The 24,070-nt window shown below is 43.5% G+C and overlaps 2 protein-coding genes across 4 annotated transcripts; both read left to right on the top strand.

Moving 5' to 3' along the window:
* The first annotated feature begins 23 nt into the window (after positions 1-23).
* On the top strand, positions 24-23,354 carry LOC113010454 (SLAM family member 5). Of its 3 annotated transcripts, XM_026149504.1 has the most exons (7): positions 24-464; positions 19,550-19,852; positions 19,934-20,045; positions 20,157-20,218; positions 20,611-20,697; positions 22,401-22,450; positions 22,858-23,354. In XM_026149504.1, the coding sequence occupies exons 1-7, from the start codon at positions 308-310 to the stop codon at positions 23,077-23,079; spliced, it is 993 nt and encodes a 330-aa protein (XP_026005289.1). In that variant the 5' UTR covers positions 24-307; the 3' UTR covers positions 23,080-23,354. The 3 variants fall into 3 exon arrangements, with proteins under 3 accessions (XP_026005289.1, XP_026005288.1, XP_026005290.1); XM_026149503.1 differs by having other exon boundaries at positions 19,934-20,218; XM_026149505.1 differs by lacking the exon at positions 22,401-22,450 and having other exon boundaries at positions 19,934-20,218; positions 22,858-22,921.
* Positions 4,481-9,048, top strand: LOC113010452 (uncharacterized). The gene has a single exon (XM_026149500.1). It carries the CDS (start codon positions 4,505-4,507, stop codon positions 8,243-8,245), a length of 3,741 nt encoding a protein of 1,246 aa, XP_026005285.1. The 5' UTR covers positions 4,481-4,504; the 3' UTR covers positions 8,246-9,048.
* Positions 23,355-24,070: the final 716 nt, after the last annotated feature.

Here is a 24,070-nt window from a genome sequence, read left to right as displayed (position 1 = left end):
ATGATAACTTTCTTGAATCCCCATATTTTATTTTAGTGTAGAAATCACAGACAAAAAGTGGAACAGTAGGATGAATACATCACAGGTGAGTACTGAAATGTGAGAATGTGGAATTGTAATAGTTAGAAATGAAGTGATCCATAGGCTTAATGGATCTGAATAGGATGAAAAATATGTTTTATAATATTTTATTCACAGCCTGTTGTGAGTCTGCCAACTATGTGTTTAGATATGAAATATATGCTCTTATTTTAATTAGTTTATTAGTCCATATACAGGCAATAATAAATCGCATTTCTGGCATCTGATGTACGTAACTAAAATGATTGAAAACAAAAGAGAAGCTAACAGGAAACAGGTTTTCAAAGTGTTATGCTACTTCCTTCATTGCTCAGTTGAGAGAATCATGACTCGTGGTGTAGTCCTGTTTGCTTTTTCTTTGCTCTACATAATAGAAGTACAAGGTAAGAACTTGCTCTTTTTTTCACAGCTAATGCATTGTTATTTTTAAAGACCTTTTAGCAATACAAATCAAATGACAAAAATGCTGTTTTCAGTAATGCCTTTATTTTAGTCATGACGCTGATAAAATGTAATATTATGCAGTTAAATGCAGTTTTTACTGAGATGTTCATTTAGTAGTGTGAGTATCTGCTCACATTAGTCATGGGGCATTGGGGGGCAATAACATATCAATACCGCTTTACAAGGATAATCTACTCAGTATTAACATTGCTTTGAAAGGGTACAATGATCAAAATGTGGTATGTACTTTAAAATAGGACGAAGCAACACAAAAGAACCATAACTCTGTAGGTTATAGATACATAAAATACTATAAATATAAAATAATGACAAAAGTAAAATTAAAATAATCTTTTCTGTTTCATATCAGTATCTGTATGTCTGTATGTTGTGCATATTATATGTATATTATATTTATCTGTGTGTCAAATGAATTTCTTCTGCTGCACAGCAAAAACCCAATGAGGAAACCAGAGTTGGAAATACCTTTTTTTCTTCTGCACATTTCGGTATTTCCTTTGATTGATTGATTGATTGGTAATTTATTTCAACATGTGAACAATATACAAGTACATTTAGAAAAGAAATGAGAGAAAAAAAATATACTATACAAATTACATACAAAAAAACATTCTGATTAATTTACATGTTGAAAGGGAGTGGGAAGAAGTATACACTTATTTAATCCCACCCCTGTCCCATAAATTATCAGTGAATATTTAGTCAGCTTCCTTACTGATATAATTTGTAATAAAAATAGTGAACAGATTTCTGATATACTATATACTATAATATCACATCATGAATTTTTTGTTTGTTTGTTTTTAAATAGAGACATTCACTTAATTTAAATATTTTCCTTTTCTTTATAGATCGAGAAGATCATATTTTTATAACTCTTTTTGAACAGTTTTATGTTTGGACATTGCTTTAATTCCATATTCAGACTGTTCCATAGTTTCACTCCTTGAACAGAAACACAAAAGCCTTTTCTTGTAGTACGTACCTTCATTGTTTTGAAGTTACAAAAACCCCTTAAATTATAACTTCCTTCTTTCAAAAAAAACATACTCTGAATATTACCTGGCAGTTCTTTATTTTTTGCTTTGAATAGAATTTGTGCTGTTTGGAATTTCACTATATCGTCAATTTTCAATATTTCAGACTGCAAAAATAGTGAGTTTGTATGTTCCCTATAACCTGCATTGTGGATGATTCGAATTGCTTTCTTTTGAAGAGTAAAAAGTGAATGTAATGTGGTTTTATAGTTATTGCCCCAGACCTCTGCACAATAGTATGTACAAAAGTATGGTGAAACCAGTAAACAGTAGAGAATATGAAGTGATGTTCTGTCGAATACCTGTTTTGCCTTGTTTAGTACTGCAATGCTTCGTGATACTTTGGAATGAATATATCTTACGTGAGCTCTCCAGTTAAGTTTTTCATCTATTATTACCCCCAAAAATTTATTTTCACTGACTCTTTCAATATCAACACCATTTATTTGAATCTTTGCATTTGTATTTAAACTACTATTTCCAAATAACATAAGTTTAGATTTATTCAAATTTAATGATAATTTGTTTTTATCAAGCCAGAACTTCACTTTACTTATTTCATTAGTCATATCCTCCAATAAATTCTGCAGATCATCACCAGAGCAAAAAATGTTTGTATCGTCAGCAAAGAGAACCATTTTTAATACTTTGGACACTTTACAGATGTCGTTAATGTACAAGTTGAAGAATTTTGGACCCAAAACTGACCCTTGGGGTACACCACAAGCAATGTCCATACATAAGGAGCAACCACCATTTATTTTCACAAACTGCTTTCTGTCACTTAAATAACTCCGGACCCAATCTAAAACTACCCCTCTGACACCATAACGTTCCAGTTTTCTTATTAATATATCATGATCTATAGTGTCAAATGCCTTTGTCAAGTCTATGAATAACCCAGCCACATATTGCTTTTTGTCTATGGAATTTGTGATGTATTCTATTGAATCTAATAGTGCCGATGATGTTGATCTGCTTGATCTGAATCCGTACTGACTCTCAGTGAGTAGTTTATGTTTATCTATAAATTTTTCCAGTCTGTTTTTAAACAGTTTTTCAAGAACTTTTGAGAATTGAGGTAGTAAAGAGACAGGCCTGTAGTTTGTGAAATGGTGTTTGTTTCCAGATTTGTATAGAGGTATAACTTTTGCTATTTTCATTCTGTCTGGAAATCGACCAGTTTGAAATGATAAATTACAGATGTATGTAAATGGTTTTATAATAGCCTCAATGACTCTTTTAACCACTATCATATCAATATCATTAAAATCCAAAGATTTGTGATTTTTACATTTTTTGACAATTTCAAGAACTTCATTTTCATCAACGGCTGTGAGAAACATAGAATATGGATTTCTGTCAATCAGTGTATCGGGTTTTTCCTGTGCTTTCCCAGGATGAGTGATTGTTCTTGCTAAATTTGGTCCAGCAGTTACAAAGAATTCATTGAGACTATTTGCCACAACATCCATATTGTATTCTTCATGGTCATTACAAATGAAATACTTGGGATAGTTCTTTTGTCCAGTCCCACATTTTATAACACTGTTCAGGATTTCCCATAATCTTTTATTATTATTTCTATTTATATCTAATTGCTTCTTATAGTATTCCTTTTTACTAAATCTAAGTATATTAGTTAACCTATTTTTATATCTTTTGTATCTGATTTCAGCATCTTTAGTTCTCGTTCTTAAGAACTCTCTGTATAGAGCATTTTTCTTTATACATGCATTTTGCAGACCTTTTGTTATCCATGGACAGTCCATATATTTCTGTTTCCTACTATATTGCTTTATTGGACAGTTGGTATTGTACAGTAATGTAAATATTCTAAGGAATTTATTATAAGCACTATTAACATCCTGTTCCTGATATACTTCACCCCAGTTTTCCTTCAATAAATCTTTTTTAAATGCATTCATTCTTTCTTCTGTTCTTACTCGTCTGTACTCTTTTTTACTGTCCATTTTATTGATCTTGTAATTCCTATCATAGATTGTAAAAATTGGAAGATGGTCACTTATGTCGTTAATCAGGAGTCCACTTACAGTCTTATTTTCAATGTCATTTGCAAAAATGTTGTCTATGAGAGTTGCACAATGTGATGTAATCCTGGTAGGTCTAGTAATTTTAGGGAATAGATTCATACAGTGCATTGTGTTTATAAATTCCTCAGTGGTTTTATGTTTATTTGGGTTGTGACGGAGTGACCCGTCTCAAGGCAGAGTCCGCTGAGTATGGCACCGCCACCATTAGATCGCCACCATTAGTTCGATTTGGCACCCGGGGTGGCGTATCTTTCTGACGACCGAGTAGAGGAATAAAAGGGGTGAGGAGCAAGTTGTCAGCCGCATCGGGGGTGGCTAGATTTTGGTTCCCACTTACTTGTTAAGGGCGTCGGTCGGGGAGACGTGCGGGGGGATCGCCAATCGTGCAGGGTGACGCAAGCCGATGGTATGGGGGTGTGGGGTTTAAATAATGAGTTCACGTGTGTCTGGACCGTCATGAGAATGGCCTCATTACGTGGGCCGTTAATGTGTATATGAAGTCGGGTAGACTTCTGGGAAATAGTTGAGAGCCTGTATCAATGTATATGTTTTGTGAGTGTATAATGAAAAAGAAATTCTGGGGGAGGGAGACGGGGATTAAAGTTAGAATAAAGAATTGGTGGTGACGCCAAGGGGGAGGGGTTACGGGATATAAGAGACGGCGAGCCGGATATGAAGGGGGGTGTGTGTTGTAACATACAGGCTGTGTAGCGTGGCTCTCAGTTTTATGTCTTTGCAACAATCTTTTTATGCACTGGGGAGGCCGTTTCAAATAAAGTATCCACACTAATACCTTACCGACTACGCCTGTGTTTGTCCGGGAGAGGTCGGGAAGGGGACCCCGTGACATATGGTGTCAGGAGTGGGATGGCTAGTCGGAAGAGGAAAACGCGCCTCCCAGCGAAGCGCACGGAGCTGCGGTCCCAGCAGCATGAGCTTCCGGGGGAGAAGACAGCAGAGGAGCTGGCGTGGGACACAGTGCCGGCGTCATCTTCTTCAGCAGAGGAGGAGGAGATTTCCGGCAGGATTGGTCCGGAGTTGCCTACAACCTCGACCGCAGCACGTGATGGAGAACTGATTGCGATGATGAGGGACTTCCTGGCGGGACAGCAAAGGAGAGAGACGGTGTTATTGGCAGAACTCAGGGGGCTGAGGACCGTTCCCTCTCCTAATGCGCTGTTGCCGGCGGATTCAGCTAGTCAGCAGAGCTCAGGGCAAGTGTTAGCGGGAGCTAGCACTACGGCCGCTACGGCTACACCGAGCACGGTAACAGCGAGTAGCCCCAGGATGGTGCTGCCTACCCCGGCCCGGCAGCGAGAATACCGGCCGTCGTTGCTGGAGGAACCGGCTCGCCAGTCCCTGGCAACGACAAGCAGCCTCGACCAGACGGGCGGAGAGTGGAGGCGATCGGAGGGGCCAAAGATTCCACCGTACCAGATGGGGGAAGATGTTGAGAACTATTTGTTGCGCTTTGAGCGAGTGGCCAGAACCTGGAGATGGCCGGAGAATGAATGGGCCTGTCGGCTAGTTCCGTTGCTAGCGGGGAAGGCGTGGGAGGCCTATACCGCAATGGATGAAGAAAGAGCCCACTGTTATGAGGATTTAAAAGCTGCCTTGTTAGTTAAATTTGACATTTCCCCGGAGACGTATCGGCAGCGGTTTCGCTCTAACATTATTCCACCTGGGGAGAGCCCCACCGAGACGTACTACCGGCTGAAAGGACTGTACCGGCGCTGGCTTCGACCAGAGCAGCATACGAAGGACGAGATGGGAGAAGCGATTATTTTGGAGCAGCTAATTCGAGTTCTTCCAGGGGAGGTGAGGACCTGGGTGAGGGAGCATGAGCCCGCGGACGGACTGGCCGCAGCCAAGTTGGTGACGCAGTATTTCAATGCGCGGAGAGGAGCGGCCCCGGTCCGCTCAGCTGGGACGCCACAGCGATCGTCCCCGCAATCCGCGGGTCTGCCGAAGCGGGAGAGTAACCCCGAGCCATCCGGGGCCCCCAAGGTATCCACTCTACGAGGAGCGGGTAAGGACTTTCTTTGTTATTACTGCCAGCAGCCAGGCCATAAAGCCTCGGTGTGCCCCATCCGGAAGGCCAAAGTCACTGGGGCCTGCTATGCACCTCGGCTGGAGGCGGAACCAACAAAGGTCCAGCCAGCTGAGGGGCAACGCTATAAAACTGTAAGGGTAAATGGGCAGCAGGTTACTGCTTTGCTGGACACTGGTAGTTTTATGTCATTAATTAAGCAAAGCTTGGTACCAGTGAACTGTGTGGACTATAGTCGACAAGAAGAAGTGTTATGTGTGCATGGTGACAAACATCCCTACCCAAAGGTGGAAATAACAGTGACTATTAATGACCAGCCATATTTATTGTCTGTTGGGGTGGTACAGAATTTGCCGGTAGAGGTTATTCTGGGGATGGATGTGCCTGTGCTTATGGATTTGTTGCAAGAAAAAGAAGAGCGGGACACAGAGACAAAAGGGAGGGAAACGGGGAATGTTCAAATGAAGGTGTTAGGCCCAGTGGTCACTAGGGCCCAGGCGAAGGCGGGATGCCAACCCCTGCCAGACTTGGACAGTAGTCTGTGCGAGGGTGGCACGAAAGGGCCGAGAAAATCTCGTCGCCAACGCCGCTTTGAGAAGCAGCTATGGTCCCAGGGACCGGGCAATAAGAACATGAAATGGGATGTACCTGAAAATATTTCTGTGTTGCAAAGGGAGGATGAGACGTTGGAAGTGTTGTTTGCTAATGTGCCTGAAGGGGGAACAGGGAAATGGGGAGGAAAAGAGAAGTTTGTGGTTGAGAAAAATGTGTTGTATGCAGTTGATGGGGACCACCAGCGGCTTGTGATCCCTGCTAGTTGTAGACCTCTCATTCTGCATTTAGCTCATACCCTCCCCTGGGCAGGCCATTTGGGTCGCCAAAAAACCTATTTACGGGTTAGTACGCGTTTCTTTTGGCCGTCAATGTATACGGATGTACAGAAGTACTGTCGTGCATGCCCTGTGTGTCAGAAAACTTGCCCAGCGCGCAAATCGGATCGGGCTCTGCTACAACCCTTGCCGGTCATCTCTATCCCCTTCCGTAGGGTAGCTATGGACATTGTGGGTCCGTTAGTAAAAAGTGGTCGGGGTTATCAGTACATATTGGTGGTGTGTGATTACGCGACCCGTTTCCCAGAGGCGTTTCCGTTGCGAGCGATCACAGCCCCTAATGTTCTGCGCGCACTGATACAGTTGTTTTCTCGGGTGGGGATACCTGATGAGATTTTGACCGACCAAGGGACTAACTTTACGTCGAAGTTAATGCAGCTCTTCCACACTCAGTTAGGCGTTTCGGCCATCAAGACGTCACCGTACCATCCACAGACAGATGGGTTGGTGGAGAGGTTTAATCAGACTCTCAAACGGATGTTACAGAAGTTTGTGTCAGACACGGGAAAAGATTGGGACCAGTGGTTACCCTTTCTTTTGTTCGCGTATAGAGAGGTTCCACAGGCGTCCACGGGGTTCTCCCCCTTTGAGTTACTCTATGGGTGGGAGGTACAGGGGCCGCTTGATCTCGTTCGAAAGGGGTGGGAGTCTTCGACCGTGGCTCCAAATGAGAAAGGGGTGGTGCAGTTTGTGCTGGAGATGAGAGAGCGGTTGGAGCGGTACCAGGCCGAGGCCGAAGCCAATCTGCGGGATGCTCAACGAAGCCAGAAGATCTGGTATGACCAACAGGCCCGGCAACGTGAGTTTCAGCCCGGACAAAAGGTGCTGTTACTTCTCCCTTCTTCCAACAGTAAACTGCTGGCGAAATGGCAAGGGCCCTATATCGTGCTTCGCCGAATGGGACCAGTGACGTATGAGATCCATCATCCGGGAAAAAAGAAACCGAAACAAACCTACCATGTGAACCTCCTGAAGGAATGGGTGGAGCAGCCCCGTCCGGCTCCGAGGGAGGCACTGATGGCCAGGGTGGTGCAAGGAGGAGGACAGAGTGAACCTGAGCAGGCTACGGATCCAAGGTCTCCGGTATTGACTCATCTGACCTCACCGCAGGCTGCGGAGCTACTGAAAATTCTGCAGGAGACGCCTTCGCTGTGTTCCGTTAACCCAGGTCGGACTACCTTGGTTGAACACGTGATCCGGCTAAAAGAGGGACAGCCCATCCGGCAACGGCCCTATCGGGTTCCGCAACACTTGGTGGAGAAGCTGCGACAGGAGGTGGAGAAGATGCTGGAGCTTGGAGTGATCGAGCCGTCCTGCTCCGAATGGTGCAGCCCGGTGGTCATTATCTTCAAAAAGGATGGCTCTTTACGCATCTGCATCGACTTTCGAAAGCTAAATGCCATCTCCGAGTTTGATGCGTACCCCATGCCGCGAATTGAGGATTTACTGGAGAAGATTGGGGCTGCCCAGTATATCACCACTTTGGACTTGTGCAAAGGCTACTGGCAGGTGCCACTGGAGGAGACGTCGAGGCCGTACACTGCTTTCAGGACCCCTGCCGGGCTCTTCCAGTTTACCTGGATGATGTCGTCATCTTCAGCCACACGTGGGAGGAGCATATGCAGCATTTGTCGGAGGTCTTGGGAAGAATTCATAAGGCCGGGCTGACTCTGAACCCCTCGAAGTGTGAATGGGCGCGGCAGGAGACTCGCTACTTGGGCTACCAGGTGGGACGAGGAGAGGTGCGACCGCAGCTGGATAAGGTGGAAGCTATCCAGAATTGTCCTCGGCCTCGCACCAAGAAGGAGGTGCGGGCTTTCCTGGGACTGGTTGGTTGGTACCGAAGGTTTGTGCCCCAGTTTGCAACAATGGCGGCGCCGCTGACGACATTACTGGGGAAGAACCAACGAAATCCGGTCATATGGACCGCAGCATGTGAACAGGCGTTCCAGGGACTGAAAACTTGCCTGTGTTCGACCCCCGTGCTCTGGAGTCCGGACTTTAAGAAGCAGTTTTTGGTCCAGGTGGATGCCTCCAAGAGCGGCCTGGGAGCCGTGTTGGTTCAAGGGGACCCGGGCGAGGAGCACCCGATCCTATATCTGAGCCGCAAGCTGCTGCCGCGGGAGACCAATTACTCGACGGTGGAGAAGGAGGCTCTGGCGATTAAGTGGGCGCTGGAGAAACTCCGGTATTACTTACTGGGAAGAGAGTTTGTGTTGGAGACTGATCATCGGGCGCTTACCTGGATCCAGTCCATGAAGGATCATAATAGCCTACTTACACGCTGGTACCTCTCACTGCAACCTTTCAGGTTCGCCATCCGGCACAGACCAGGTACACTCAATGTGGTGGCGGATTACCTCTCTAGGTTGCCGCACATCGCCAACCTCCGGGGGGAAGGGGATGATGTGACGGAGTGACCCGTCTCAAGGCAGAGTCCGCTGAGTATGGCACCGCCACCATTAGATCGCCACCATTAGTTCGATTCGGCACCCGGGGCGGCGTATCTTTCTGACGACCGAGTAGAGGAATAAAAGGGGTGAGGAGCAAGTTGTCAGCCGCATCGGGGGTGGCTAGATTTTGGTTCCCACTTACTTGTTAAGGGCGTCGGTCGGGGAGACGTGCGGGGGGATCGCCAATCGTGCAGGGTGACGCAAGCCGATGGTATGGGGGTGTGGGGTTTAAATAATGAGTTCACGTGTGTCTGGACCGTCATGAGAATGGCCTCATTACGTGGGCCGTTAATGTGTATATGAAGTCGGGTAGACTTCTGGGAAATAGTTGAGAGCCTGTATCAATGTATATGTTTTGTGAGTGTATAATGAAAAAGAAATTCTGGGGGAGGGAGACGGGGATTAAAGTTAGAATAAAGAATTGGTGGTGACGCCAAGGGGGAGGGGTTACGGGATATAAGAGACGGCGAGCCGGATATGAAGGGGGGTGTGTGTTGTAACATACAGGCTGTGTAGCGTGGCTCTCAGTTTTATGTCTTTGCAACAATCTTTTTATGCACTGGGGAGGCCGTTTCAAATAAAGTATCCACACTAATACCTTACCGACTACGCCTGTGTTTGTCCGGGAGAGGTCGGGAAGGGGACCCCGTGACATGGGTTTAGCAAATCAATATTGAAGTCTCCACAAATGAAAACTTTTTTGCGAGCTATTTCAATAAATGTTTCTTCTATCCAGTCTTTAAATGTCTCAATACTACTACCTGGAGCTCTGTATATACAGCTAATGATTACATTTTTACTTTTTTCTTTACAAATTTCAACTGTAATACATTCTAGTACATTATCAATCACCATCGTCATCTTTTCCACCACATTAAATTTCAAGGATTTGTCCACATACAAGGCCACTCCTCCTCCTCCTTTGTTTCGCCTAGTTATAAATGTGAATTCATAACCCTCCAGTTCAAAGTCTGTTCCTTTTTCCATATTGATCCAAGTTTCTGATAAGGCAATGACACTAAATGGATGTGAAAGCTGGTTAAGATATTCTTTGATATGACTAAAATTAGCATAGAGACTTCTACAGTTAAAGTGGATAATTGATAATTTATTCTCAGTTTTAATCCTCTGATTGTAGTCTTTATTTGTATAGTAGCAGCAATTGTTATTGTTAGATGAGAAAAAGTTGTTGTCTGGATCTATTTCATATTCCAAGTCGTGTGTATTGTGATCCATATAGTTAAATGTTTTCAGTTCCAATTGATCATATTCTGCAACTGTCTGACTGATGCAGCTGATTCTTCCAGATGTATCTGAGTTCTTCCTTCCAGTGTGTGTCATAAGTGAGTGTGTGGTTGTCTGTTACCTTGTTTGCCGTCCAGATCGTGTTGCTCACTGATATTTTTCGAGATCCGCCATATTTTTAATGGTCAGAACTTTGGCTTCCTCTGGTGATCCGTTTAGTTTAATGAATATTTTGCAGTTCGTCGTCCAAGTGCCTTGGATTTTTCCCAGCTTCTTAAGGTGTCGCGCTTTTTTGGCTATTTCAGCGTTGTGTTTGGTTAGATGTTCATTGATAAAGACATTAGATCCTTTTAATTTTCTTCCTTGTTTCAGCAGCGTTATATTGTGCTTTCGATTTACAAACCTTAATATAATAGCCGGTATGTTGCCGTTCCTCCTGTACTGTTTGAAAAAAATCCATCCATTCATTCGATTCCGCGTATCCTGTTCAGGGTCGCGGAGGGCGCTGGAGCTTATCCCAGCTGTCATAGGGCGAGAGGCGGGGTGTCGCACATAGAGGCACTCATGGGCAATTGAGATTAACCAATTACCCTTTCCCCACTAACTGCATGTCATTGGACTGTGGGAGGAAGCCTGAGTACACGGGAAGAACGTGCAAACTCCACACAGAAAGACCCCGGCCTGATGGTGGAATTGAACTCAGGACCTTCTTGCTGTGCGTCAACAGTGCTAACCACCGTGCTGCCCTGTTTGAAAAAATATTTAGAATTATTAGAGTGGAGTCAGCTGTACGTTTGCTGCCATGACTGTTAGAAGATGGTCTTTTTATTTTTATGCCACCAACTTATAACCAGTCAGACAGGCACAGTAATAATATCTTCATTAATACACAGCAGGCTCATTAGCTGACGCTAAATAATTTTTTGTGCTACACAGGTCAGCTTGTTAGGTTTCTATGGTGGCTTAGTTTGTAATAATGCTGCTCTACTCAGGACAAATACTGAGCTCCACCAGAGTCTTAGTGCTCAGTGCTAAGAAGGGTTTACCTTTCATTTTATAAACATAATGATTCTATGTTGATCTGAATTACTGCACTGTTTTCAGAGAGAGCGCTCTCCCTCATGCATCCTTATTGGGTCTGCTGGAGTTTTATTCAGTAACTTTTGTCTCAATCTTCTCTTGATCCATCACTTATCTCAGCTAACCTGAAGCAAAAATGCATTTAAAATGATGCAAACTGAATTATACTGAGCCTTAAATACACTTTGATAATTTATTGTTTATCATAATCTCATTTTAAAGATCTTACATAAAAGTGCAAGAAAACAACTGGACAAAAACCAGATTTTATTACCGCAGTGTTAATTTAACATTTTTTATTAAAAATTCATAGCATTTAACAAGTTATGGAATTAAACTGAATTAGAGTTATAGTTATGATTGAATAATCTGTGTACTTTGTGTCACCGTCCAATCATTTGTTTTCATGAATGCTCAGCTGGTCTGTCATTATCAACTATGTGACGGCATTTTCTCCTCTTATTTCATAAAGGATGATCGCAGTGCATCCTTTGCTAAAGTAATAAATGAATAAAGAAAGCACTGAAGTTCATTTTCTTAGCAATTGAACAGTTCAATTCTTATTATGTCCACCACACAGGTACTCAGGTAACTTCACTCATTTAGGAACTTTCCCTAAGCAAAATGGTCTATTTCAAATTCAAATTTTCAAAATTCAAATTTTATTTGTCACGTACACAGTCATACACAGTACGATATGTAGTGAAATGCTTGGACAACTGCTCGTGACCTAAAGAAAACAAAAAAGGAAAGGCTATGAATAAGATAGGAAATAAATATGAAAAATTAAAAAGGGTAAATTTAACTAGGAAGGAATAAAATATAAATTAAGGTTAAAAATGAAATAACTGTACAACACAAATTAGAATGAAGGGTAAATTTAACTGGGAAGAATAAGATAAAGATAAATATATAAATTAAAGTTGAAAATAAAATAACTGTACAACAAAATACACAATACACAATATAGAACTATATAAGAATGTATGAAGAAATCTAAATATAAATAAATATATACACAATAACAGCAGCTGTACAAGTATTAACCGGAAATGAAGAATATAGTGACCAGTGTTGTGCAAAACCAAAGTCCAGAAAGTCCAGTGTGTGTGTAAGAACCATATGTGTGGGTCAGTACTGTGTGGTGGTGTGATTGAGAGACCGTATCGCCTGCGGGAAGAAGCTCCTCCTCAGTCTCTCTGTGTTGGTCTTCAGGGAGCGGAATCGCTTTCCTGACCTCAGCAGAGAGAACAGTCTGTTGTTGGGATGGCTGAGGTCCTTCACGATCTTCCTGGCCTTGGTCCAGCACCGCCTGCTGTAGATTGAGTGCAGGTCAGGGAGCTCGGAGCGGATGGTGCGCTCAGCTGACCGCACAACCCTCTGTAGAGCTCGTCTGTCCTGCATGGTGCTGTTCCCGAACCAGGTTAAGATGTTTCCCGCCAGGATGCTCTCTATGGTGCAGGAGTAAAAGTTCCTGAGCACCTTGCAGGGCAGTTGGAAGTCTCTCAAGCGTCTGAGGTGGTAGAGACGCTGTTGGGCCTTTTTCACCACGGTGTTAATGTGACAGGACCATGACAGGTCCTGCGTGATGTGAACTCCGAGGTATTTGAAGCTGTCCACTCTCTCCACTGGGCACTCTGGTAGTTCCTCTCCTGCTTAGTGCTGAAGTCCACTATCAGCTCCTTTGTCTTACTGACGTTTAGAAGGAGGTTGTTCCTCTGGCACCAGTTCTCCAGATTCCTAATCTCCTTCAGGTAGGCCGTCTCGTTGTTATCAGAGATCAGGCCCACCACGACGGTGTCGTCAGCAAACTTGATGATGGTGGTGGAGCTGGTAGTGGCCACACAGTCATATGTGTACAAAGAGTACAGCAGGGGGCTCAGAACACACCCCTGGGGGGCTCCAGTGCTGAGAGTGGTGGAGGCTGAGACATGTCCGCCCATCCTTACTGCCTGTGGTCTGCCAGTTAGGAAGTTGGAGATCCACTGACACATAGATGAGCTGAGTCCCAGATGCTCCAGCTTGGTGGTGAGTGTGGAGGGAATTATGGTGTTAAATGCAGAGCTGTAGTCTATGAAGAGCATTTTAACATAATTCCCCCTTCTAGTGTCCAAGTGAGTGAGTGATGTGTGGAGGAGATGAGAGATGGCATCGTCTGTGGAACGATTTGGACGGTAAGCGAACTGTAGTGGGTCCAGTGTGTCTGGTAGTGAAGAAATGATGAAGTCTCTGACCAGGCGTTCAAAGCACTTCATCACTACTGAGGTGAGGGCTACAGGGTGATAGTCATTGAGAGAAGCAGGGTGGGGTTTCTTCGGGACAGGAACAATGATGGACTCTTTGAAGCATGTGGGGATCACCGACTGAGATAAAGAGATGTTGAATATCTCAGTGAACACAGGAGCTAGCTGGTATGCGCAGTCTCTTAGGATACGACCTGGGATGCCGTCTGGTCCTGCTGCTTTCCTGGTGTTCACTCTCTTGAAGGCTCTCCTTACTTCATGCTCGGAGATGACGAGCACGTTTCCGGTGCTGGCAGTATCTTCCTGTCTGCAGCCGTTAGCGCCGCTAACACTAGCATTGTTGGAGACCTTAGCTGCAGCCTCGAAGCGAGCATAGAAAGTGTTCAGCTCGTCTGCCAGAGTCACGGCCGCGTTCGTCATACCGGTTGTTGGTGCTTTATAGTCCGTTATTGTCCTTAGTCCCCGCCACAGGCTCCTAGAGTCACTCTGTTGGAGTTGTGACTCTAGTTTCCTCCCGTAGCGCTGCTTCGCCTCTTTCACCGCCCTCCGCACGTTATATGACGCGGCTTTGTACGGGTCCATGTCCCCCGTCATGAGTCCCGTGTTGTAGGCAGCGGTGCGGGATCTCAGAGCGTCGCGGATGGTTTTATCCACCCACGGCTTCTGGTTGGGAAACGTTGTGATAGTCTTTGTCTCCACGGTATCATCCGCTAGTTTCCCGATGAATCCCACAACCGCTTCCGTAAACACGTTGACGTCATCGTCGGAGCTGTTTCTGAACATGCCCCAGTCTGCGACATCGAGTGCGTCCTGTAACGCGGCCACCGATTGATCCGTCCAGCGCGCGACCTTCCTCTGAACCGGAACTTCCTGTTTCAGCCTTTGTTTGTATTTTGGCATGAGGAAGATGGCGGCGTGATCAGATTTGCCAAACGGGGGGCGGGATTGTGCCTTGTAGCCGTCCTTGACCGTAGTGTAGCAGTGGTCCAGTGTCCTTTCACCCCTGGTGGGGCAGGTGATGTGTTGATAAAAGTTCGGCGCTGCGCGTTTGAGGTTGGCGCTATTAAAGTCCCCCGTCACAATAAGCGCAGAGTCCCGGTGTTGTGTCTGGTGCTGTGTGAGTGCCTCATGCAGCTCGCATAAGGCGGTGACCGTGTCCGCTTGTGGTGGAATATAAACGGCACTTACAATGACCGATGTAAATTCCCGAGGTAGATAAAAAGGACGACACATGATGGACAGTAGTTCCAGATTTGGTGTGCAGGAGCGTGTGAAATTGACCCAAGATGTTTCTTATTTTAGCAATAACTCATAGATGAAACAAGGGAGTCATTTTTTTTAAATGAGTGGATTACTGGGTTACTGAAGACCAAAGACATTAAAAACTGTTTTATTGATTATAAAACAGACTATATCGGATTCATATCGGTATCGACAGATATCCAAATTTATGACATTGGATTTGATATCGGACATAAAAAAGTGGTATCGTGTCATCTCTAGAACATACTGCAAAGAAGGACACAACAAAGCACAGAAGGAGACTAAGGCTGTGTCCCAATTCAGGGTCTGCACGCTTGAAGTACACGCACTACGCATACTACGTACTATAAGTACTATAAGTACGAGAAGTGCGGAAGTGAGAGGCTTGTGAAATGGGACGGTCTAGCCTGCGTCGCGCTGTTCAGGTTGCCTTGCAACCATGATCCTAACCGCGAGAAACGTTACATACAGCTTTGTGTGACAGAAATGAAGGAGAAAAAATGTCTTGTTGGTCATTCATTTTTGTCATGACATCACTTTGAGTAGTTGAGTATCTGAGGCTGAGACCAAGTTGCAGTTATTTATATTTCCTATCACCTTAAATCTTCACTCAAAGGTGTATATAGAGATGTATTATACACAAGAGACAAATATTGTTCGTTTAATATGTTGGCATCATTACATTTGGCTCAATGCTTACATATATGTGTAAAAAGGAAAATGTACGAGCTGTGAAAACTGTTTCTGATAGAATGAAGAGTAGACTGATATATTAAATATTCCTTTATTGGGTGAGAAAATCAGACCATGTCATAACTGTCATGATCCTGGGTCCTTTTGACCCAGCATTTTGTGTTTTCTCTTCGATTTTGGTTCTGTTCTTCCTTTGTTTAGTGTTTACTCTGTTCTGCCCGTGTGTTCCTGTTTTATTGTGAAGGTCTGCGTCTTATGTGAGTGTTTTCAGTTTGCCTCCCTAGTCTCGTTATGTTAATCACTCCCAGCTGTGTTTCCCACCTGTGTGTAATCTCCCTGTGTTCTCTGAGTGTATTTAAGTTGTATTTTCTGTCTTAGTAATTGCTGGTTCGTCTGTGTTGTTTCCCCTTGGTCTCCCTGCGTTTTCCCATATGTATTTCTCCGGACCTCCCTGCATCCTCGTTCTGGTTTGTCTTATTAGTTTACCCAGTTTAGGTTTCCAGTTTCATGTTTTGTCGCCACCGCTGTTTGTACTTACCCACCCCTGTTAATAAACACTCACCTGCACCAGAGCTGCTGCCTTTTGGGTCCTTCCTACATTCCACACGGCTTGCCCCGGCAATCCGTGACAGTACGAACCAGCCACCATGGACCCAGCAGCAGTAAATCCGTCCGAGGAGCTCCAGGACGACGTTACATATAACGTGGAGATTCTCCTCGGGCTGTGGCTTGAAAACCCTCCAGAGGAGCTTCGCCGCACCGTCGAAAGCCGGCTACAACGGCTCTTTTCCGGCCTGCCATGGCTTCTAAAATCGCTTCCTCCGACCATGCAGGCTTTTCTCCAGCACACACCTCACCTTCTCTCAGCCACTCCTGCCTCGCTGCCCGACTCGCCGGATGTGATCTTGCCCGGCCTGTCGGAGCCGTCTGCGGGGAGGAAACGCCGATCGCGCCGCCGACGCGCCACCCCACAGCCGGACGTTCGGACTTCTAATTTACCGGCTGTGGTGAGTGAGGACTCTGTGTCTTTTCCAGACAACGTGACTGTTCATTCAGGGGCTGTGTTTTGTGTGGCGGATGTCAACGCGAGCTGCGTATCGCCTGTGCAGCTACTCCCAGCTCAGTTAGCTCCCTCGCAGCCACCCTCAGCTCAGTTAGCTCCCTCGCAGCCACCCTCAGCTCAGTTAGCTCCCTCGCAGCCACCCTCAGCTCAGTTAGCTCCCTCGCAGCCACCCTCAGCTCAGTTAGCTCCCTCGCAGCCACCCTCAGCTCAGTCTCCCGTGTCCCCCTCAGCTCAGTCTCCCGTGTCCCCCTCAGCTCAGTCTCCCGTGTCCCCCTCAGCTCAGTCTCCCGTGTCCCTTTCAGTTCAGTCTCCCGTGTCCCTTTCAGTTCAGGCCCCAGAGCCACCCGTGTCCCTTCCAGTGCCGCCTGTAGCACAGGCCCCAGAGCCACCCGTGTCCCTTCCAGTGCCGCCTGTAGCGCAGGCCCCAGTAGCTCCGGCTCCAGTATCGCCGGTTTCACTCATTCACTCCATGCAGGGAGAAAGTCTAATATCACCTCAAGGGGCTTTTCGCGGTTCAGCCGCCATTGGCACAGTTTGCCGCTCCAGGGCTTCCCCAGAGGCTAGGTCTCAGTCCCCAGCTGATTCTGGACCCCTGAAGTCTATGCAGCCACCTGAGAACTGCACCATGTCAGCGTTGCCTGGGCAGAGCCAGTGCTCAGTGCATTGCCAGTTGCCTTCGTGTTTGCCAGAAGACTCCATGACTGCTGGCTTAGTGTTGACTTCTGCTGGAGGGTCTGAGGGACCGCTCCGGCCTTTGTCTCTAGTCTCCGCTGGAGGGTCCGAGGGACCGCTCCGGCCTTTGTCTCTAGTCTCCGCTGGAGGGTCCGAAGGACCGCTCCGGTTTTCGTCTCATGTCTCCGCTGGAGGGCACACGGCTTCCCCGGCAATCCGTGACAATAACTGCTTTAAGTCATACAGAATAGACATCAGAGCCTTAAACAGGCTGGCTTCTGCTAAATGGATCAAACTGGGCAGAAAGTATACAAACACATAACATCCTTATAGAATATGATGTAACACTATAGATCAACTTACCTCAGAATATATAAAGCATATAAACAATTACAGCAATATGATGCAACAAACACAGCAGTGCTACTGATCCAAAATACTCAAAGCTTCATAGAACTGAAACAAACATTTATTTTAGCTCCATTCTGCTGCTCATACATACTTTAGGTTTCTGAACATTAAACTTGTTGCTGCCTTTCATAGTGCGTAACTTGAAGGCCCTGAGTACTTTCTCCCACACTGGAAACACTGGGATGATCAAATTATTTGAACATTACCTAATAAGACTGATTCAGGACAGACAGTTAGTTATTTTAAACTTTTCTAGCAGTCCTTCACAAACAGGGAACAGTCTGTCTATTCTCTCCATCTGTCAGCTGCTGCTGGCTCTTCCTCCTCCTCTTCCTCACACACTGCTGAGTTTGTCCTGGTGGATCATCAGGGGTGCAAATCCTCACAGATGATGTGCAGCAGTGGGTCCCTCAGTCTGTCCTCACTCTGGACACTTGCAGTTGTCACACATGGAAATCAAATGTGTGATAAGCTGCAGGATAAAAACACAAGTGTAACTTATAAACACATGGTCATACTTTTATTCCACAATCAGAGAGAAAGAAACAGAGAGCGAGTGCAGGACAGACAGACAGGTGACAGTCTCAGGTGTATACACTGCTACAAAACAGGAGGATTTAGTGTTTGTGTTATTACGAGTGCTAAACAAGAAGAGTTCCCAGATGGTACAGTGGACACATGTGTGACTCCTGTGATTAAAGCATCTTTCTTTCAGCTTAACGAGTGAACCGTCAACTCGTTCAAACACATGTTAAAGTCCATTTGGCTCGACACCACCGAACAGAGGCAGCAATATAACATAGCTAACATTAACAGTGCAGTGGATCCTGCTTGTGCCGTGATATTCAGGACTGCAAACCGAGCAGCATCACTGACTTTCAGCTTGTTGTGTTTGTGGATATATGAATGACTTTAATTATCCATAAAATCATCACATTCTCTGTAAGATTAAGGTCGACTATATATATATATGTAGAGGCTTTAAAACCAAGTTAACGCTGAAAGTACAAACATCACTAATGTCACACAGCTTTGCCGACATGTGGCCAACAGCAATGTTTTAATGTTCTTCATTATTAAACATTCGCACATAAATAAGTGACATTATATTCGGTACTTACTTTTGACAGTTCACTCTTCGGCCGCTCCCTTCTGCCGTACTTTGTGGCAAAATTATCCACACCCACCGCTGCGCTATGAATTGTTGGATATATGTGACCACGAAGCGTGCACCGGACCACACTTGATTTTTGGGGAAAATCGTATTTGGAGTATGCATTTGAAGTACACTTTGAATTGGGACAACCGTCGTCGCGTGGCAGTGACGTCAAATTCTATTATTTATAGAGATATGAATGAATGTATCAAACCATCTAAAACACATCTATCCAGGATTGAGACCAGGAAGCAGAGAGGCAGTCTTGCATATCTCTCAGCTGCTTTTGTCCTTGTGAAATGCCCACCAAGACCCCATCCCCACAGAGACCGTCTTCTCACAGACCACAGAAGATAAACAAAAACAAAATATTAATTACCCTTAAAATTTATAAATAAAAATTATTTCAGTTGCACCAAAGAGGAAAAATGCAGACCAGCTAGCAAAACGACGTCAGTTATCTTATTAATGGTGCTGTGGCTGTTTCTTTCACATTTAACTAGAGACTGAATTTTATGTAATTTTATTTTATTTTGTATTCTATACAAAACTTAACACAAGTATAAAAAAAAAAGAGTGTTTTTCACAAGTGACTGCTTCTGTCTTGGATGAGTGATGAAATGTTTTTCCCTTTACATGGATGCCTGCCACACAGCCAGCACTGACGTGTTTTTTGTCTTTCTGTTCTTTTAGGGCTCCAACATGTGTTTGCGCTGCATGGAAAGGACTTACACTTGGATGTAAAGGAACCATTTAAACTTGTAAAACAGACAGATGTTTTTTCCTGGAAATTTAATTCCAATGCAAATATTGTAAAACATGTTTTAAATAGTGAACCAGACGTGTCTGACAATTATAAAGGAAGGGTTGAGTCGTTTGGACCAAGTTACTCTTTGCTATTAAAGAATGTACAACACAGTGACAGTGGAGATTATACTGCAATTGTGTCTGTGCAAAGCGACAAAAAGGTTGCTGAATACAAGGTCATAGTCCAAGGTAGGTTTCTCTTCTAATTGTTTAGAAATGTTCACACATCATAGACCTGTTTTTAACGCTTTCACATCTCTTGGTTCTCAGATCCAGTGACTCCTGCTGACCTGACAGTGCACCTTGTGTCCAACAACTCAGACTCCTGTAACCTGACTGTGACCTGCAGCACAGTGGACTATAACATTAGCAGTAGTTTTAGGTGTGATGCCCAACACTGCTCTCATGCAGACAAAAATAATTTGAATACCACAGGAAATGTTTCCTCTCTAAAAGTTTACCTGCATCAAGACACCATTTTCTGTAATCACAGCAACCAAGTGAGCTGGAATCAGACCATGAAGGTGCTCAAATCTTACTGTGACATAAAGACAGGTGAGAAAATATTGAGAAATTATTAATGAATGAAACACTGAAATAACCACTTTTTAAAAGACTTGCTTTGTGGTGTTTGCGTGTTCTCCCCATGTCTGACTATATACCTTTGGATTTTGTAGCTCCCATAATCCAATCCAATGAAACGTACTTGGTGGCATTGACTCAAATGATGATTGTGAATAGTTGTCAAAAAATCCAAACCCGTATTTCATTTTTAAAGAACGTGTGTAAGCAAACTGTCACATGCAATACTGCTGTGATCAGTAAAATATTTGTTGCCGTAATAAATCGGGGGGGGGGGGGGGGGGGGGGGGGGGGGGGTGTGCATAGAAATCCTAGTACTGTACCGTTCAGATTTTTTGTGGTGTAATATTTTTCTTTCATTACAGATTCCAGTGGAGCCACCATAATTGCAGCTTCAACTTCTGTTCTCTCCTTTTTGACTCTCTCCATTACACTTTGTGTCATCATGAAATGTAAGTTTCAATGTTTTTTGTTGTTGTTTATACTTAAGCTACACAAATTATATTTTGCATTCAAGCACACACTTTAAACAAATACACATACACATTGACAAGAGAAGTCCAGATTAAATTATACTTGGTGCAACAGTAAACATCTGCTTTATGTCTGTTCTGCGTGAATCTGTTTATAACTGTGTTCATTCACTCTGAAATGGGAGATTTAAAAAATAAATAAATAAATAATAATATTAAGTAAATAATATTATTATTAATAATAACAACAATAATAATAAATCCATGGAAATGGTAAAACAAAGATGGTGGAATTGCCCAGAAGGAAATTATTTTCCTTTACCCCCTGTAGAAAAAAAAAGAAAAAAAGAAAGAAAAGAAAAAGTCAAAGACCACAAGGAAGAATGACAAGGGAGAAGGTGGTCCTCAGCTGTGCCAGTGTACATCTTAAAGCATAGACTTCCCTGGTTTTAGTTAACATGTTTAGCTTCAATAGGATATTTTACACCAGACTTTTGAAGCTCAGCGTTGCTGCCAGACTTCAGCGAAGAGCACCAAATCAGTGACCATCTTCAAAATTAGCTCCCAGACTGTTTGTCAACATTCAGTTAATTTCAATGTGGGTATGATACAGAGGAAGTTATGACCTGCCATTGTGGCCAACATCTTGGGGCTTTGTTACTTATAAACAGTCACGTTTCTCCCCCAGGCACACTCTTCTATAGGGGTGCATCTAGGTTTTACTGTAAGACTCAGTCAAATGAAAAAGGCATTCCCCTCCTACCAGGCTGCCACAGCAGACAATATATTCACAGTGAAAGGGGTACAAAAAAATACAACTTCACAAAGCTATTTACAACAGTAATGTTCTAGCGCCAGACACACATCAAGTTATACTTACAAATAAACCAATTTGCTAAGTTATCAATCAGAGACACTCAAAGTAGCAATCGGAAACACAGGCTAATTGTTGTGTGGTGGACATCAGGAGAGAGGGAGCCAGATGGCTGTCATCTTGTGGTTAAGTACTGGTTGATCAACCAATTATCCAATCAGTCCAATTACTCAGCAGGCACTAGTCTCCATTAAGACACACCCATCTCCACACCTGAGAGAGAGCAGAAAGAAAAACCCACAGCCATCCTCTGGTGGGAGGAGTCACACACACACACGCACGCACGCACGCACGCACGCACACACATATGACCCACATGATCTTGGGTCATAACATTATATGCTATGATAAAAAGTTAGTGTTAAATTGATATGCAGTGTATACTCTGTGACTATGTGGGGGTTACAGTGTGGTCACTATAATAGTATGGCTGCTGTTTTTGGTTTTTTTAATGACTATGACAGCTTCTATAGGCACGTTTTTTCACACTGAATGAAAGCTGTAAAAATATGAAAATCACTTTGACTGCAAAGAGGGATGAGTTTTTCTTCTTGTTTTTAAGCAGACTGATCTTTTTACAGTCTACTGACAGAACAGGGTTGCATCAAAAGTCTATGTAATTAGCATGAGTTAACATACAAAATCTGGAATAAATGTTATTGTATTAGTCCACTATATCACTTCTGTTTGGCTACAGTAAGATCATTTATTTGTGTAATAAAAAAATCACCTTGTAGAATATCTAAATAAGGAAATAAAATGTAAATTTTAAGCAAGTCAACCTATATTTTCTATGCCTGACTTACAGGTAAAGGTAGAAGAGGGAACCAGGAAAATACTATATATGCGGTTCCTGAGGTAAGCATATTTTTTTTACCCAAAGAGAAGAAAAAAAGCTCCCACTTTGCTAGTCAAGCTGTAGGAACAAATGGTTTAATTGTGAGTAATTAAATTATTGAGAAACTTTTTTCTGAAAAAAATCCTTTTATTTTAAACTGAGCTGAAATCCACACTTATGAATTTCATAAGTCTACAACCATACACATGATCAAACACTATTTCACAAACTACTTTCTAAAATCAACACCATCTCCTTTCTACACCAACTGTTCCATCTAGTCTGCTGATGCAGATCCAAACTTATGCTTCTTCTTGCCACATTTAGACATCACTGTTTGTGATATTTTCTTCCTGGGTTATTATTGTATAAACATGTAAGATAAATATTACATTTTCCTAACAAAGCACTTTTGATTTATTTCCAGGAGGTCACTCAAGGCCAGACTCAAAGTCAGACTCCTTCAGGACATGAATCATGTAATTCTCCAACATCTACTTATGCTTTGGTGGAGTTTCATACTGGACAAAAATTGACTAAGACTGAAAACATCCCCCAGCCAGAGACAGTGTATGCTCAGGTTGACAGAGCTGCAAAGCCCAATTCTACAGTCCAACAACAAACACCCAAAGCTGAAGAAAACCAATAACTGTATTTATAATGATGTACCATATGTGCAAAATGTGGGTGTTCATGTTACTGTGACCGAGAGAGGAACATTTTAATCAAAAGGCATATGTCTGTTCAATCACATGTAGCTCAGTTTAGATATGAGAGGCTGGTTGGTGAGTGATATTGTGGACTAACTTAAAGATAACTCAATTTTTTAAATCTTAATTTGAATTCACAGAGCTAGTTAGCCCAATTTTGTTGAATCATGAACTCTGACCATTAAAGAGACATGTGAAGCTTGGAGTTCTTTAATTTTGTTCTAGGTTCTTTTGTGACATCTTTACTCCTGCTGCCTGGTCAGTGTGCTCTGACAGTAATATTGGTCGGCTGGTCACTCCTGGGAAGCTTCAGCACTGCTCCAAGTTTTCTCCATTTGTGTATAATGGCTCTCACTGTGGTTCATCTAGTCTCAAAGTATTAAAAATGGCTTTGTAACCCTTTCCACACTGATAGATGTCAGTGACTATGCTTCTCAGGTGTTTCTTTACATTGTAGCATGTTTTGTTGCTTTTTGAGATCTTAGCATGCTTCAGTTTGGCATACTGCTTCTATTTAAGAGAATCAGCAGGTCTGCCACTAATCAGGCCTGAGTGTGTTTATTGACACTGTATTCAGCTTTCCAAAAATGGATTAGCATTACCTGGATATTACTTAACCTTTTAGGCAATAAGACTGTACTTAGTTTTTCACAGGCCTGCATAGAGGCCTGTTCAAACTTTTATTTTCACATGAATATGTACTTGATATTTTGAGCATTTACACCCCAGTAACATCCATGTGACATGACTAGATGGAGGAAGTATCATGGTTGTGGGTCTGGTGACCCAGTGTTCATGTGTTTTTGAGTTGTGTTAATATTCTTTGATTTAGTGTCATTTGTGATTTTACTTCTCTTAAGTGTTTTGTGCTTATTTGCTTATGGTATAGTTTCTGTCCCTGTGTTTCACGTTTCTCGTGTCTCCGTGTTC

This window comes from Astatotilapia calliptera, chromosome 18 (genome assembly GCF_900246225.1).
Source record: "Astatotilapia calliptera chromosome 18, fAstCal1.2, whole genome shotgun sequence".
Taxonomy (NCBI): Eukaryota; Metazoa; Chordata; class Actinopteri; order Cichliformes; family Cichlidae; genus Astatotilapia; species Astatotilapia calliptera.
The sequence above is the reverse complement of the archived record's forward strand: the minus strand, read 5'-3'. Positions and strand labels throughout refer to the sequence as shown.